The sequence below is a fragment of the Sphaeramia orbicularis genome, unplaced genomic scaffold, assembly GCF_902148855.1.
Source record: "Sphaeramia orbicularis unplaced genomic scaffold, fSphaOr1.1, whole genome shotgun sequence".
Classification (NCBI taxonomy): domain Eukaryota; kingdom Metazoa; phylum Chordata; class Actinopteri; order Kurtiformes; family Apogonidae; genus Sphaeramia; species Sphaeramia orbicularis.
The window spans coordinates 14,007-31,383 of record NW_021941437.1 but is presented as its reverse complement, the minus strand read 5'-3'; the positions used below and the strand labels follow the sequence as shown (position 1 = coordinate 31,383).

The 17,377-nt window shown below is 40.2% G+C and overlaps 1 protein-coding gene across 1 annotated transcript; it reads left to right on the top strand.

Moving 5' to 3' along the window:
* The first annotated feature begins 4,781 nt into the window (after positions 1 to 4,781).
* LOC115415719 (CD209 antigen-like protein E) lies at positions 4,782 to 16,517 on the top strand. Its single transcript, XM_030129360.1, has 8 exons — positions 4,782 to 4,837; positions 7,222 to 7,412; positions 7,552 to 7,674; positions 7,856 to 7,993; positions 8,742 to 8,810; positions 9,922 to 10,061; positions 12,819 to 12,928; positions 16,186 to 16,517. The coding sequence occupies exons 2-8, from the start codon at positions 7,298 to 7,300 to the stop codon at positions 16,334 to 16,336; spliced, it is 846 nt and encodes a 281-aa protein (XP_029985220.1). The 5' UTR covers positions 4,782 to 4,837; positions 7,222 to 7,297; the 3' UTR covers positions 16,337 to 16,517.
* Positions 16,518 to 17,377: the final 860 nt, after the last annotated feature.

Genomic DNA, 17,377 nt, shown 5'->3' with positions numbered 1-17,377 from the left:
AGGAGGAGAATGAGTTGTGGAATGGAGGCAGATGATGTGGAACAGCATGAACCACCTTTAAGACTGAGCTAAATGTTTCTAGGTGTAAATGTGTGTAGATGTTTAGCTTGGAGCTAAGAACTGTGGGACACAAACTTAAATGGTTTTAGAATGTCCTGATATGCTGAACTCCATTTCTGCAAAAAGTGGACGTAGAAGCAGCTGGTTCTCAATGGACGAGGTGATCGTTCATACATGGTCGACTATTTTCAAACTCTGAACCCTGGTAAAGGCGACACTACGCTGAGGAACGGGCTTTGGTTCACAGTTCAGGGCCTGGACGCAGAGGCCAGCTGTCCTGTCGAGACACAACACCTGCCTGTCATGTCTGCTCCCACACGGTGGCTGGATTTTGTCTTTTCTCTTTTGTCTGTCATTTCCTGTTTTATTTTGTTCAGTTTCCCTCATGTGTCATGTCTGCTGTCTTTTCTTCCCCTCCATGATTGTTCCACCTGTGTCTGATTGTCTTCCCTCCCTCTTGTGTATTTAAACCCTGTGTCTTCCCCTCTGTCTTTGCCAGTTTGTTTGCTCCTCGTGTACTTACTCACCAGTGTTTCTTGGATCCTGTCGGTCTGTCTGCCCGTTGTGACCCGTTTTGTCTCCTGACCACTGACTCTGCCTGTTCCTGTTCTGCCTGCTCGTCTGTTGTGACCTGGTTCGTTTATCCGACTCTGATTCTGCCTAACCCCTGTGTACCTCAGCCTCCAACGTTTACCTGTGTGTTCGACCCTTCGCCTGGATTACTGACCGTGAGTTTAGCCTGCTCCTCATGTCCCGTTGCCTACTGTATTGCCTTCCCATGAATGACCTGGTCTGTTTTTTAACATCCCTCTGTTTTCTCCTAGTCGGGTTGCCGTTGGGATTTTCCGGCTCGGCCACGCTGGCCGCCCGCTGACCCCGCTCACGGCCCAGACGTCTAGTCGCGAACTCAGCGTCTTCACAGATTTATGAATTATTGTGTGTAGTGCTTTAACCTTGGACTGTGTTCAAAAAACACACTCGACTTAACGTCAGTCTTCTGGTCTTGCATTTGGGTTCAGCCTCTGTACTAGACCTGTTACGCTGATGCCGGAGCCACGCCCCATACCAAGACTATTATCATTAACGAAAACTAACGAAATGGAGAAAACTAAACTTGAAAAAACACTTTCGTTAACTGAAATACATAAAAACAATAATTAAAAGAAAAAAAACATAACACTTAACACATAACAACATAACTAACTGAAACTGTATTGTGTCTTTAGAAAACTAACTAAAACGTATAAAAATTATGGCTGAAAGTCCTGTCTGGGATTTATTTGAATACAACGGAGAAGAGAAAAGAGACGACCAAACTAAAACTAATACAAAAACTAAACTAAAATGAAGCATTTATTAAAAAAATTGAAAACTAATAAAAACTAGCAAACCTGCTCTAAAAACGAACTAAAATGAACTGAATTGGAGAAAAAAAAATCCAAAACTATTAGAACCTTGCCACAAACCCAGCCCTGTTTGAGGCTCGAGGCTAGACACACACTTCAGGCTCTGTATTCGGCCCCAGACGGCCCTCCAGCCCAAACCGCGACCCCACAACCACAATATGCACCAAACCGTGGATAACCTGTACCGCTGCATCCCTGCTGTTCACCACTTCTAGTACCGTACTTTTCAGACTATAAGCCGCTACTTTTTTCTCACTCTTTGAACCCTGCGGCTTATCCAACGATGCGGCTCCAGTACAGATTTTTCCAGGCTAACGTCCTCCAGGGGGCGCTCTAACAGGAAGTGCAAAAGCCAGACAGACAGGTGGAAGAGGTGATGGAGAGGAGGAGTTTGAAGCTGAACTCTGAACAATCATTTTATACAAACCTTCATCATGGAAAACACACAAAGAAATGCATATGATGGAGCTTTGACCAATAAATGTGTCTGTAAAGAAGGAAACAGCTGCAGCACGGAAGAGACGATGACAGACAACGAAGAGAGGCGTAGAAGGAGTGTGACGGAGCCTTTGAGGATGTTCAGCTGAAGAACACTGAAGAAGACGACTGCAGTGTTATGACCCGTGGTCAGGGCTGTCAAACTCATTTCAGTTCAGGGGCCACATTCTGCCCAGTTCAATCTCAAGTGGGCCAAACCATTAAAATAATAGGATAAAAACCTATAAATAATGACAACTCCAAATTTTTCAGTGCAAAAAATAACTTAAATAACCTAAATTCTGAAAATGTTTACATTTTACAAACTATCCAAAACAAAAAAGATGTGAATAATCTAAAAAAAACCTGAAATCTCTGAAGAAAAATAAACACAATTTTATCAACATGCCTCAACTTCTGATTTCTACATGTGCATTACAGATCAGATCTACCAAAGCACGGAACATTTGTTAAAATTGCACTTATTTTTCTTTAGATATTTCAGGTTGTTCATATTTGTTCTGTTTATTGACATTTTATTCTTAGAGGATATCAGAATTTAATGTTCTTTGCAATAAATCAAAGAGAAAAAATTGGTGTTGCCATTATTTATAGGAATAAAGTCTTTTTTTTTTCACATTAAAGAAGAAAATTTGGATTAATTATTTAAGTAAGTAAGTAAGTAAGTAAATTTTATTTATAGAGCACTTTTATCAGACAGAGTCACAAAGTGCTTTATCAATTCAAATCAGAATCAAATCAAGTTTCCAGACCCAACAGAATCCTCCAGGAGCAAACACTAGTGACTGGTGACAGTGGAAGGAAAAACTACCTTTAACAGCAGAAACCTGGAGCAGACCCAGACTCCTGAAGGATGGACGTCTGCCTGGACCAGTTGGGGTTAAAGAGAGAGAGTAAAGGAGGAGAAAAGAGAGAGCGATAGAGATATAGAGAGACTGGGGGAGGGGGGGGGGACACATGGAGTACTTTATGATGAATACATAAGGTGTAATCAGTCTGTGGTGGTCCTGGGTCAGGTGGGAGACTAAAAAGCCTGTTTGAACAGGAGGGTTTGGAGGTGTTTTTTAAAGCTCTCCACAGAGTCCATGGACCGTAGGTGTGGAGGCAGGTCAGGTTATTATGCTATTATTGTTGAGTTTGATACCCTTGACTGTTCATATCTTCAGGGTAATTTTTGCACTTTGTAAATTCATCCTGGGGGCAGATTGGACCCGTTGGCGGGCCGGTTTTGGGCCCTGGTACGCATGTTTGACACCTGTGCCCTAGGTCATAATTTGTGCTTGTACATGTGTCTGTCTTCTGTGATGTTCTGCCCCAGCCCTGTAGAGGTGCTGTGCCCTTTCTGTGTCTGTTCTGTTTTATGTAGGTGAAGCTGTGGACTGGTGGAGCCAGATGAGCCGGCCCCTTTAAAAATGGCCCTGGATCCAGCCCTTCTGTCTCTCCTCGTCTGCTGCCAGCTCCAAACCGAGTTTCCTGTCGGTGTGATCGTCAGTCGTCGTGTGTTCGAGTGTTTCTGACAAACTTTGTACACAGTTGTAAATAGAGATGTAACAATTATCGGTATAACGATAAACCACGGTAAAACTGCTGACGGTTAGTTTTACCGTTTAATTTCTAATTACCATGATAACTGTGTTTAATTACCACACTTTTCCAGAGAAAACGCCTATGTAAAGATCTGCTTTAATGTCAAATATTTGAGTAGAGTTATAATTTATTACAATTTTAATTGTCTATACCTAATATTTGGAACCAATATTCACTTTTAAAGTCTTTGAAAAGGTTCGTTAAGCATCTGTGTGTTATTTATGCAATAAATTATATACATTTTTTTAATTGGATTTTATATTTTTTGTGTTTTTTGTCCTTTTGTGTTGATATAGGAAGTGAAAAAATAATAGACAGATGATATAGATGAAGTTGTGCTGAAAAAACAGATCCAAACATGGGGATAGTAAACATTTGTTTCTATAGTATATAAAGGCCAAATGAAAAGGACTGAAAAACAGACAGAATAGACTCAGACCACTAAGGGTTAATATTGGAATGTTTCTGACACAGAACGGACATTGGGACTATTATTTTATTTATTTATTTTAATACAACTTGGTTAAATTATTTCAGTGTGTGCATTAGTACTTTTTGAACATTTTGAGCACAATTTCAACAATACTGTGATAATAATGATAACTGTGAAAATCTCGGTCACAATAACGGTGATATGAAATTTTCATATGGTTCCATCCCTAGTTGTGAATAGAATCTTTTTGTAAATTTGATCCTTTTTTCTGGTAGGGGAGGTCGACTCTTCTGCTTTTCCACAGGGAGTTTAGGTTAGTTTCATGTATTTTATTTCTTGCATTTATTTTTGGTTAGGATATTTAGTTTGAACATTGAAGAAGACTTTTTGTTCGTTGCTGTAGCCGTGCCCTCCCCTAACCCTCCTTTAGTTGTTTAAAAATAAATCTTGTGAACTGTAGTTTTTGTGTGTTTGGGAGCTGGGAGGGGACAAAAGTGAGCGTATTATGTACGTCCTGGTAAACCCCTAGACTGGGACGTAACAGCAGTGGGTTCAATGAGCAGGAGGAAGATGAAGATACAGATCAATGACTTTTCTGAGTTTTTGAACCGGCCGTCTTACTGCCGTTTTACAGGCACCGTTTGGAAAAAACAGTTAAGGTATGTTAGGTAAGTCTGACTAAATCTAAAACCACAGATCCTATCAGAGTCCTGCACCTTCACATCACATGTCACACAAACACCATGTGATCTGGTTTCTTCTGCCACGTCTTCGATGTTCTGATAAAAGTCTGAAGTAAAAAGAGGGTGAGGCTGGTTTAACGCTGCAGACGTCCACAGATACCGGACCGACGGTGAGTATTCAACTCCACATCATCATTCTATTATCAGTCAAACACAGTATGTCGACTCACTGATGCTGTTTTCATGTTCCTGTAACGTTTCAGAAACTGTTTTACCAGAACTTACGATGTTTTACCAAACACTAAAACTGAACGTATTTTATAGCAGCACGACACTGTTTGAAAATGGTGAATGTGTCGTCAAATTTTCCATCGTCCTTCTTAAAAATGCGAAGTATCTCGTGCGTCTCCTCTTCAGTCGTCGTCTCCTTCCCTTCACTGTTTATTAACAAACTGACTTCAGATACTGATGGTGCGTTCAAGGCACCTGGGAAACACGGGCGCAGAGGAGATCGACTGTGTAATAATCGATGTGACCGTGGGTTTTACCGACGCAGACGAGCTAATAAAGATACTTTTACTGTTGTTTTTGTCAGTTTAAAGTACGTCTGCGGGTCAAACTCTCACTGCAGTTTATATTAGTTTGAGTCACCTTCACAGCTCTTTCATTTTCTTTTTTTTTTTAGTTTTTATTTGTTTGCTTGTCTGTTTGGTTTGATGATGCCTATGTCATCATTATGTGTATTCTGAAATTTTTAATTTAGAGCAAACGAGTGCTGTATTAATGTGTGTTTGTCTCGTTTCTGTCACCTGCCTCTGACCGCAGAAGAAAATGAATTATTTTTACTAATTCGGGCACATTTACATGGGTGTAGTGTTCATAAATATGCATGGTCCCTATTAAATAAACCACTAAATACAAATAAATACAAACTCTGGGCTTTTTACTCTTTTTTTAGGCCAAATAATACAGGACTATTTTTGTCTAGTTTCAGTCGATGAAAACTGATGACTTTTTAGTTTTGTTTTAGTCGATGAAAACAGTATTTTAGTCTTTTTAGTCGTGCAGTTCTATGTAATCTGGTCAGTATAGTCTGGACTAAACCAACATTTTCTTAGACTTAAACCCATTTTAGTTTAAACAGGGTAAACGGGGGGGGGGGGGGGGGGGGGCTGTACGCTGGAGCCCATATTTCTGTCTGAACCCGAATCAGGACTTTGTGCACTTACAGGTCTGTAGATCGAAAACCAAAAGTTTTACAATTTACATGTGAATTCGTCTTTGAAAGAAAAGAGTTTTTCCAACTATTTGAAGTTTCAATTATTGCTGAACTCCAAGAAATGTGAGAGTTATAAAGAGTTGTTTGTAGACTTTCCAAAAAACTCCAATCAGTCTCCCCACTCTGAGAGCTAGTGCGTAGAGCAGGGCTGTCAAACATGAGTCCCAGGGCCCAATGTGTCCCCCCAAAGGTTCCAATCCGACCCCTGGGATGAATTTACAAAGTGTAAAAATTCCACAGTCTAAGCTGTGGAACTCATTTTAGTTCAGGTTCCACATACAGACCAATCTGATCTACAGTCAAATAATAGCAAAAAAAATACCAAAATGTAATGACTCCATTTTTTTTTTTTTTTTTTTTGATGTGAAAAAAAAAAAGATATTATGCCTGTAAATAATGACAACTTCAATTTTTTTCTTTGTTTTAGTGAAAAAAATAACATTAAATTATGAAAATATTTCCATTTCCAAACTCTCCTGTACCAATAAAATGTGACTAACCTGAACAAATATGAACCTGAAATGTCTGTATTAAATTCAGTCCAGTTTGAACTCTTTTCTTCCTGTTCCTCAGTGTTTAGTGTCTTTGGAGATCTGATCCAGAATGCACATGGACTAATGAGAAGTGGAGGAAGAAGATTGTCAAAATTACACTGATTTTTATGAAGAAATTTCAGTTTTTTCAGGTTATTCACATTGTTTTAACTTGGATAGTTTATAAAAATGAGTATTTTCATAATTTAATGGGTTTTTTTTGCACTAAAACAAAGACAAAAATTGTCAGTTGTCATTATTTATCGGTTATTCTGTTCTTATTTGACTGGTCCGACCCACTGCAGATCAAATCAGGCTGAATGTGGAACCTGAAAGAACAGGAGTTTGAGAACCCTGGTGTAGAGGGTTTCAGCCAATCAGCTGTCAGCATTCTGTTCTGTTCCTGTGTGTGTATGTGGTTTGGTCGATGGCGGTGTGTGTGTGAAAATCGTACGTGACATCGGTACCAAACTTCACACACACATTCTTTGTGCCGAGTCGCACATTTTTCGTAGAAGCGTCATAATTGTAGGTTCAACGGTGTGGGATTGGTAGAAATTCAAAAACGGTCCTGTTCATTTCAGAAGCACAAATTCAGCCACTTTTTCACAATTTTAAGGAAATCTGCACACCTGACCGTTCACAGAAGTCAAAGCCCATCTGTCTGAACCAGGCTCAGGCACATTTTTATAATAACATGTTTGGGTCTCATTTCCAAAGTCATTTCTGCTTGGTATTTCAGCGTCAGAGGGAGGAGCTTCACTGTTTGACTGAACGCTAGTAGAAAAGTGCTCAGGTTTGTGTTGGTACGCCTCAACATGTCCACTGATCCTGAGGCCGGACCACAACCCCATCCAGATGTGAGACGGAGCCCAGAAATCCAAGAGGAAAGTGAAGATCCAGGTGAAGTGTGTGAGAGAGCACAACTGAAGGGTACGTACCCGTCAGCTGCACAACAAACTGCACAGTCACTGAACGCTGTCATATTCTGAAGAGGCTGGAGGAGCCCCAATATACAGACACATACAAAGACTGAAAGGCTTGGTTTAAATCAGTCTGTTTCCATGTGAAGGAGGGCGTGTTGTGATTGGTCGTCCAGTCGTCAGGAGAAGCCGGTGCTGCAGCGTTCCTGCACTGATTCAACATCTGCTGATTGTTCTGTTGGTTCTGATTCTGGGTGGACTCTACGCACGATGTAAACCTCTGCTCTGACTCACAAACGCAACATGGCACATATTAAACACCACCGTAAATATAAATACAACTGTAAATGAACTGAACACCACCGTAAATGACCTAAACAAAACTGAGATTGCTGAGGTTTGATGATATTTTCTATACATGTTGATTTCTCTCTGTTTTTCTTTGGTTTCCAGATATTTTTTCCACTGTGGAAAGACAAAACCTGCTGCTGGAAACACAGCAGCTCCAGAACACCATAAATGACCTGAACAACACCCTGAATGAACCAAACAACACCGTGAATGAACCGAACAACACCGTTACTGAGCAAAGTATGAAGAATAATCAAGTCAACATCACTATTAAAGAGAGGGACACAACTATTGAGAGTCTGAGACGGCCATTTAAAGCAGCTTGTACATGCCCAATGTAGAAAGAAAAATGTAGACAAACTGAACCTAAAAGCATCATCATGTTGTTTTTGTGTTAAATCAGGGTCATCTGGTTCATCTTATGTGATTTTTAACATATTGTGGATGGGTGGATGGATGGATGGATGGATGGATGGGTGGGTGGGTGGGTGGATGGATGGACAGAATTTTTTGACAAACTATACAACGACTAAACTTGTCAATATACTATGCTCTGACCAAATTTTTCAACATGTTACACAATGACCAAATTTTGACATAATATGATGAAATTTTTCAACTTATTATAGTATGACGCATTTTGTCAACACATACTATTCTATGACCAAATTTTTGTAAATATTATACTGTGGCTTCATTTATTCTATTCTATTTATTCTAAAAAAGTAAATTTTCTAAACTAGAGGTTGTTACTGTTTTATGAGGTGCCACTGTCCTTGTGGTTCTTCAGTTCTAAGCATCGGAATTTGGTACAAAAAACCCAACAAAACAGTAATTACGTTGGAATGAACAGGTTAACCCTTTTGGAACGAGGTTAAATCAAGTGTAACTTTGTCTTACTGGAAGTTCTCAGCAGAAAACATACAAATTGTCCAAAACGCTGTGACGTCGTGTTCAGATGTACATTTTTTTCTGCCGTATTTTTCAGTCGTGCAGAAATCCGAGGTCCAGGCCAAAGAAAACTCGTTAGAGGATCAACAGAACACACGCAAAGAAGGTGGGATGTGATTATTAAACTTCAATTATGTCCAACTGAACTAAAAGCTTTTGTCCTGTTTGTTGGATCTGGTGTCTTAACCCAGAAAAACTCAGAGGTACTTTTATATCAGTTCCCAAATGACGTTTACCCCATTTTTAATCTTTCAGAAGTGATTTATCTACATTGATCACAATATTATCTGTTGTATTTTTACTTTTCTTTCAGCGAAAATCATGTATTAATTCACTGATCATGTAGATGTTCAATATTTTTGGCTGTTTTTGTTCATTTTGTTGCTCATTTTCTTCCATATTTATTATTGTGTAGATTTTCAGATTCATTTTGTTCATGTTATTTATTTATGTTTTGGTTTGATTTTTTTTTTTTTTTTTTTTTTTTTGTTTCCATTTTATTCCGTTTTTGACTTCTTTTGTTTACACCACCCATTTTTGTGGTGATGTATTTTTTGTTCATTGGTTGCTTAATTTATTCTTTCTGACTTAATTTTAGTCTATTTTTTTGCTTCTTTTTTCCCATTATTTATAATCAGTTATTTATCTATCTATCTATCTATCTATCTATTTATTTATTTATTTATGTTCATTTTAATTAATATATTTAAATCAAATGTTTCCATCCACTGTCATTGATCCAGTTCCACTGATCATGTCAATGTTCATTAAACCTCAGATTAAAGTTGATGTTATTAAATCAGAAACAGATCAAACTGAATAAACAGTGTCTTTTTCAGTCCAATCTATCATTAACTGAACATAAACTCAGTGTGTCCATCCACTGTCATTGATCCAACTCCATGGGTTTTACTGGCGAATCAATGTTGGAGAAGATGACGGTGTTTCCATGGTAACTACGGAGAACTCTGAACGTCCAAATATGGTCATATCCGATGACCATGAAAAGATGAAGAACTGTATTTGACACCAATTATTGACATGGACTGATCGGATTAGTGGATCAACAGGAATTAAACAGTTTAGATCAGTAGATGGTTCTGGTTAAAGGTGGACCTTTGAGTCTTTAAGGGTTAATCCTGTCATTGAAACGTCTTCTGTCGTGACATAATAATCAGGAATGTAAATGTCTGTCGTTGGACTGACTTTCATTTCAGAGTTGTGTCCTAATGGATGGAAGAGGTATCAGTGCAAGTGTTATAAACTTTCAACTGAGAATAAAACCTGGGTCAACAGCAGAGCGGACTGTCAACACAGAGGAGCCGATCTGGTCACCATCAAGAGCAGAAAGGAAGAGGTGGGTTCGGCTTCATCGCAGCGTTGCATTATGGGCCGTTAGCATCAACGTTCGTAGGGTAACGCGTCATCTTTAATGATGCGATGTGACGTTTGCATGGATCTGCCGCTCTGATTTGACGCCGACGTTACAGTGATGTAGATCAGAGAACGGACTGGAGAACACGACCACCAGAGGGCAGAATAAAGCGAATGTTTTATCGAATGACAAAACTGAAGGCAGGAGGGACAGGTCGGTATGCAGACGTCTGTCCACAGACAAAACCATCTTTCTTCTTCCACCGGTAGAAGCCCTGGAGCTGACAACACCAGGATCTGCTAATTACTAACCATCTGTTCAACAACTACAACAACACCGGCCCTTCTGGACTACTGAACACTGACACCACCGACCCTTCTGGACTACTGAACACTGACACCACCACCGACCCTTCTGGACTACTGAACACTGACACCACCGACCCTTCTGGACTACTGAACACTGACACCACCACCGACCCTTCTGGACTACTGAACACTGACAACACCACCGACCCTTCTGGACTACTGAACACTGACAACACCGGCCCTTCTGGACTACTGAACACTGACACCACCGACCCTTCTGGACTACTGAACACTGACACCACCACCGACCCTTCTGGACTACTGAACACTGACAACACCGGCCCTTCTGGACTACTGAACACTGACAACACCACCGACCCTTCTGGACTACTGAACACTGACAACACCGGCCCTTCTGGACTACTGAACACTGACAACACCGGCCCTTCTGGACTACTGAACACTGACAACACCACCGACCCTTCTGGACTACTGAACACTGACAACAACACCGACCCTTCTGGACTACTGAACACTGACAACACCACCGACCCTTCTGGACTACTGAACACTGACAACAACACCGACCCTTCTGGACTACTGAACACTGACAACACCGGCCCTTCTGGACTACTGAACACTGACACCACCACCGACCCTTCTGGACTACTGAACACTGACAACACCGGCCCTTCTGGACTACTGAACACTGACAACACCACCGACCCTTCTGGACTACTGAACACTGACAACAACACCGACCCTTCTGGACTACTGAACACTGACAACACCACCGACCCTTCTGGACTACTGAACACTGACACCACCGACCCTTCTGGACTACTGAACACTGACAACACCACCGACCCTTCTGGACTACTGAACACTGACAACAACACCGACCCTTCTGGACTACTGAACACTGACAACACCGGCCCTTCTGGACTACTGAACACTGACACCACCACCGACCCTTCTGGACTACTGAACACTGACAACACCGGCCCTTCTGGACTACTGAACACTGACAACACCACCGACCCTTCTGGACTACTGAACACTGACAACAACACCGACCCTTCTGGACTACTGAACACTGACAACACCACCGACCCTTCTGGACTACTGAACACTGACACCACCGACCCTTCTGGACTACTGAACACTGACAACACCACTGACCCTTCTGGACTACTGAACACTGACAACCCCGACCCTTCTGGACTACTGAACACTGACAACACCACCGACCCTTCTGGACTACTGAACACTGACACCACCTGTGTCAGTGTTCTTACTGAACACTGACAACAACACTGACCCTTCTGGACTACTGAACACTGACAACAACACCGACCCTTCTGGACTACTGAACACTCTGATAACAATGACTGACGACAGCTGTAAGGTTTGCTTTACAGAGATGTTCCATCATTTGCGGTTTTATGTCTCGCACAAATGCAGAATGTACACTCAAGTCGTTAGTTGATTTGGTGTGTTCTTTACACTTTTTTGACTGTGCTGGAGATGAGAGAAGACTGATCAGTCAGGCTACCTTTACTGGAGACAATCAGCAGTTGGGTTGGTGTGTCTTCACCCTTAGAGATTAAGAACCATTCAATTCATATCAACAATGTAACATTAATTAATGCAATTACATGACCTAAACTCCAAAGAAAATGACCTAAACTCCACCTTAAAGTACCTAAATACCACCTTAAATGACCTAAACACTACTGTAAACAATCACACCTCCACCTTAAATGACCTAAATACCACCTTAAATGACCTAAATACAACCTTAAATGACCTAAACACTACTGTAAACAATCACACCTCCACCTTAAATGACCTAAATACCACCTTAAATGACCTAAATACAACCTTAAAGGACCTAAACACTACTGTAAACAATCACACCTCCACCTTAAATGACCTAAATACCACCTTAAATTAACCCAACAGCACTATAAATGGCCTAAACTCAACCATAAATGCGTCATAGATGGAAAGACACCTGGACTCTACTTCATCAGCTAGTGTTAAAATATTGGAACATTTTTGGTCAAAAATTGTCTGAAAATGCTTCTTTTTTTTGTAGTGTGATAAAACCTTGAGAAACAGTACATCAGAGACAAACTGGAAATAGTTTAGTTGGGACTAAACTATATAATTCTCATAATATTCTGACTGTTTGTACTCAACTCTATTCTCATAAAATTACAGGTTTTATCTCAACATTTCCCGACTTTATTCTCGTTGGGACAAGTGTTATTTTCTTACGTGGCCCTGATACGGTGTTGAGCAGATTTTCTTTTTCCGTCTTTCATCTTACGAAAAAAATAAACATGAAACAATAAAAGAAAACCCTAAAAGTACCACTTACTATATGGACACAAAAGTAAATATTTGCTGTTTCTCTGATTTTCAGGACTTTGTCAGCAGGCTGAGTGAACATGAAGATTTCTGGATCGGTTTAGAGGTGACACCCTCCTGGGACCCTAAATGGATTTGGGTGGACGGAACACCAGCAGAATACATGTGAGATTATTTATGATGATCACTACTGTATAAAGCACACATGTTTTTCCTGTAGAAATTAAACACAAATGGGAACGATTAGTGTGTGGGCTTCAGACTGAACCAGGAGTGTTACACTACGTTCACAGCAGCTCCAAATGCACAGTTCAGATTTTTGGGTCAAATCTGACTTCTTTGTGTGTGTTGGTTCATATTCTACATTAAATGTGACTTCTGTCAGTTTTGAGTCTGAACTGAATGTGACCCTGAAGTGACCCGCATGCACTAAACAGGTTCCTGAACTGACCCGCATGCACTAAACAGGTCCTGAAGTGACCCACATGCACTAAACAGGTCCTGAAGTGACCCGCATGCACTAAAGAGGTCCTGAAGTGACCCACATGCACTAAACAGGTCCTGAAGTGACCCGCATGCACTAAAGAGGTCCTGAAGTGACCCACATGCACTAAACAGGTCCTGAAGTGACCCGCATGCACTAAACAGGTCCTGAAGTGACCCGCATGCACTAAAGAGGTCCTGAAGTGACCCGCATGCACTAAAGAGGTCCTGAAGTGACCCACATGCACTAAAGAGGTCCTGAAGTGACCCGCATGCACTAAACAGGTCCTGAAGTGACCCCCATGCACTAAAGAGGTCCTGAAGTGACGCGCATGCACTAAAGAGGTCCTGAAGTGACCCACATGCACTAAACAGGTCCTGAAGTGACCCACATGCACTAAAGAGGTCCTGAAGTGACCCACATGCATGTCTGGGTCAGATTTTCGGACCACATATGTTCAGATTTAGGACCACATATGAAAGTGGTCCAGGTCAGATTTAGGACCACATATGAAAGTGTTCTGGGTCCGATTTTTGGACCACATATGTTCAGATTTAGGACCACATATGAAAGTGGTCTGGGTCAGATTTAGGACCACATATGAAAGTGGTCTGGTCAGATTTTCGGACCACATATGTTCAGATTTAGGACCACATATGAAAGTGGTCTGGGTCAGATTTAGGACCACATATGAAAGTGGTCTGGGTCAGATTTTCGGACCACATATGTTCAGATTTAGGACCACAAATGACAGTGGTCTGGGTCAGATTTAGGACCACATATGAAAGTGTTCTGGGTCAGATTTAGGACCACATATGAAAATGTTCTGGGTCAGATTTAGGACCACATATGTTCAGATTTAGGACCACATATGAAAGTGTTCTGGGTCAGATTTAGGACCACATATGAAAGTGTTCTGGGTCAGATTTAGGACCACATATGTTCAGATTTAGGACCACATATGAAAGTGTTCTGGGTCAGATTTAGGACCACATATGAAAGTGTTGTGGGTCAGATTTAGGACCACATATGTTCAGATTTAGGACCACATATGAAAGTGTTGTGGGTCAGATTTAGGACCACATATGAAAGTGTTGTGGGTCAGATTTAGGACCACATATGAAAGTGTTCTGGGTCAGATTTAGGACCACATATAAAAGTGTTGTGGGTCAGATTTAGGACCACATATGAAAGTGTTCTGGGTCAGATTTAGGACCACATATGAAAGTGTTCTGGGTCAGATTTAGGACCACATATGAAAGTGTTCTGGGTCAGATTTAGGACCACATATGTTCAGATTTAGGACCACATTTGAAAGTGTTCTGGGTCAGATTTAGGACCACATATGAAAGTGTTGTGGGTCAGATTTAGGACCACATATAAAAGTGTTGTGGGTCAGATTTAGGACCACATATGAAAGTGTTCTGGGTCAGATTTAGGACCACATATGAAAGTGTTCTGGGTCAGATTTAGGACCACATATGTTCAGATTTAGGACCACATATGAAAGTGTTCTGGGTCAGATTTAGGACCACATATGAAAGTGTTGTGGGTCAGATTTAGGACCACATATGTTCAGATTTAGGACCACATATGAAAGTGTTCTGGGTCAGATTTAGGACCACATATGAAAGTGTTGTGGGTCAGATTTAGGACCACATATGAAAGTGTTCTGGGTCAGATTTAGGACCACATATAAAAGTGTTGTGGGTCAGATTTAGGACCACATATGAAAGTGTTCTGGGTCAGATTTAGGACCACATATGAAAGTGTTCTGGGTCAGATTTAGGACCACATATGTTCAGATTTAGGACCACATTTGAAAGTGTTCTGGGTCAGATTTAGGACCACATATGAAAGTGTTCTGGGTCAGATTTAGGACCACATATAAAAGTGTTGTGGGTCAGATTTAGGACCACATATGAAAGTGTTCTGGGTCAGATTTAGGACCACATATGAAAGTGTTCTGGGTCAGATTTAGGACCACATATGTTCAGATTTAGGACCACATATGAAAGTGTTCTGGGTCAGATTTAGGACCACATATGAAAGTGTTGTGGGTCAGATTTAGGACCACATATGTTCAGATTTAGGACCACATATGAAAGTGTTGTGGGTCAGATTTAGGACCACATATGAAAGTGTTGTGGGTCAGATTTAGGACCACATATGAAAGTGTTCTGGGTCAGATTTAGGACCACATATAAAAGTGTTGTGGGTCAGATTTAGGACCACATATGAAAGTGTTCTGGGTCAGATTTAGGACCACATATGTTCAGATTTAGGACCACATTTGAAAGTGTTCTGGGTCAGATTTAGGACCACATATGAAAGTGTTCTGGGTCAGATTTAGGACCACATATAAAAGTGTTCTGGGTCAGATTTAGGACCACATATGAAAGTGTTCTGGGTCAGATTTAGGACCACATATGAAAGTGTTCTGGGTCAGATTTAGGACCACATATGTTCAGATTTAGGACCACATATGAAAGTGTTCTGGGTCAGATTTAGGACCACATATGAAAGTGTTCAGGGTCAGATTTAGGACCACATATGTTCAGATTTAGGACCACATATGAAAGTGTTCTGGGTCAGATTTAGGACCACATACGACAGTGTTCTGGGTCAGATTTAGGACCACATATAAAAGTGTTCTGGGTCAGATTTAGGACCACATATGAAATGCTGCGTTTCCACTATGTTGCATTGTGGGCCGCACACAAAAACAACATGCAGATTCAAACGCCACCACCAGCCCGAATTGAAATCAAAAATCGAGTTTTTAAGACAAAAAAAATCTGGATTTTAGTTTTGGCCCAAATCGTGCAGCCCTACTGTATACTGTAGGTTTATTGTGAGAATTTTCAGGTTTGACGAACTTATTTATTTATTTATTTTTGAATCCTTTGTTCTGTTTGTATTTAACTTTCTTCTACAGGAACTTTCCAAAAGGCACAAAGGTAAATCCTGGAAGTAAAAATTACTTTTACAAAGAAAAAAACGGACCCTGGAAGTCCGTCACAGATGGAACTAAACGGTGGATCTGCGAGAAGCCGGTGCCTGAACCCAACGAGGACGATGAGGTTTAGATGTCGGTTTATTTTCTGAGTTTGGAGACAAACTGTAACGTAACATTCATGAACCCATAACAACCCAAACATCTACTGATCTGAACTGTTGATCCATTAATCTGATCAATACATGTCAATAATTGGTGTCAAATACAGTCTTTTCATGGTCACCAGATAGGACCATATTTGGACGTTCAGAGGCTCCGTAGTTACCATGGAAACACCGTCATCTTTTACAACATTGATTCACCAGTAAAACCCATGGAGTTGGATCAATGACAGTGGATAAAATTTAAAAATAATAATAATAATAACAACAAATTAATAAAATAATAAGTAAATTAACAAAAATGCTACAAACTGAACAAAATTGGTGAAAAATCATAAAATTGTCAACATAACAGACAAAACAAACAAAATAAGTAACAAAATTAACAAAAACAAATAAAATAATGAGTAAAATGAATTAAAAATAAAGAAAATGGATGAAAAATGTAAACATTGATTCAGCAGTCAAACCCATGGAACTGGATCAGTGACAGTGGATGGACACACTGGGTTTACATATAATAAATGAGAAATAAATGAACAAAAACAAATAAACAAATTTACCAAATGATAAATAATGTGAAATATAGACAAAAAAATCTCAAAATTAAATTCAAAAAAAGAGGAAAATAAGTAAAAAAATGAACAAAACAGCCAAAGTAATCAAAAAAAACCCAACAAAAATGAAAAATTAACAAAATAATCAGTAACGTGAACCAAATGAGCCACAAACTGAAGAAAACTGAAGAAAAACTAATAAAACTACTGGGTTTGACTGTAGTTTTAGATGTTTGTGTGTCTGAGTTCGACTGAGGACGATAAACAGATACTGATGGAACTGTTGAATACCTACTGATCCACTAATACGATCAATACATGTGTTAAGTACAGTTATTGATCTTTTCCTGGTCATCAGATATGACCATATTTGGACGTTCAGAGGCTCAGTAGTTACCGTGGAAACACTGTCATCTTCTGCAACATTGATTCACAAGTAAAATCCATGGAGTT

Excerpts from the sequence above, each read along its gene's own strand:
- LOC115415719 (XM_030129360.1), top strand. The coding sequence starts at position 7,298 with ATGTCCACTGATCCTGAGGCCGGACCACAACCCCATCCAGATGTGAGA. Across the intron at positions 7,994-8,741 it reads CAACACCGTTACTGAGCAAA|TCGTGCAGAAATCCGAGGTC; the intron begins GTATGAAGAATA and ends CGTATTTTTCAG. Across the intron at positions 8,811-9,921 it reads ACAGAACACACGCAAAGAAG|AGTTGTGTCCTAATGGATGG; the intron begins GTGGGATGTGAT and ends CTTTCATTTCAG.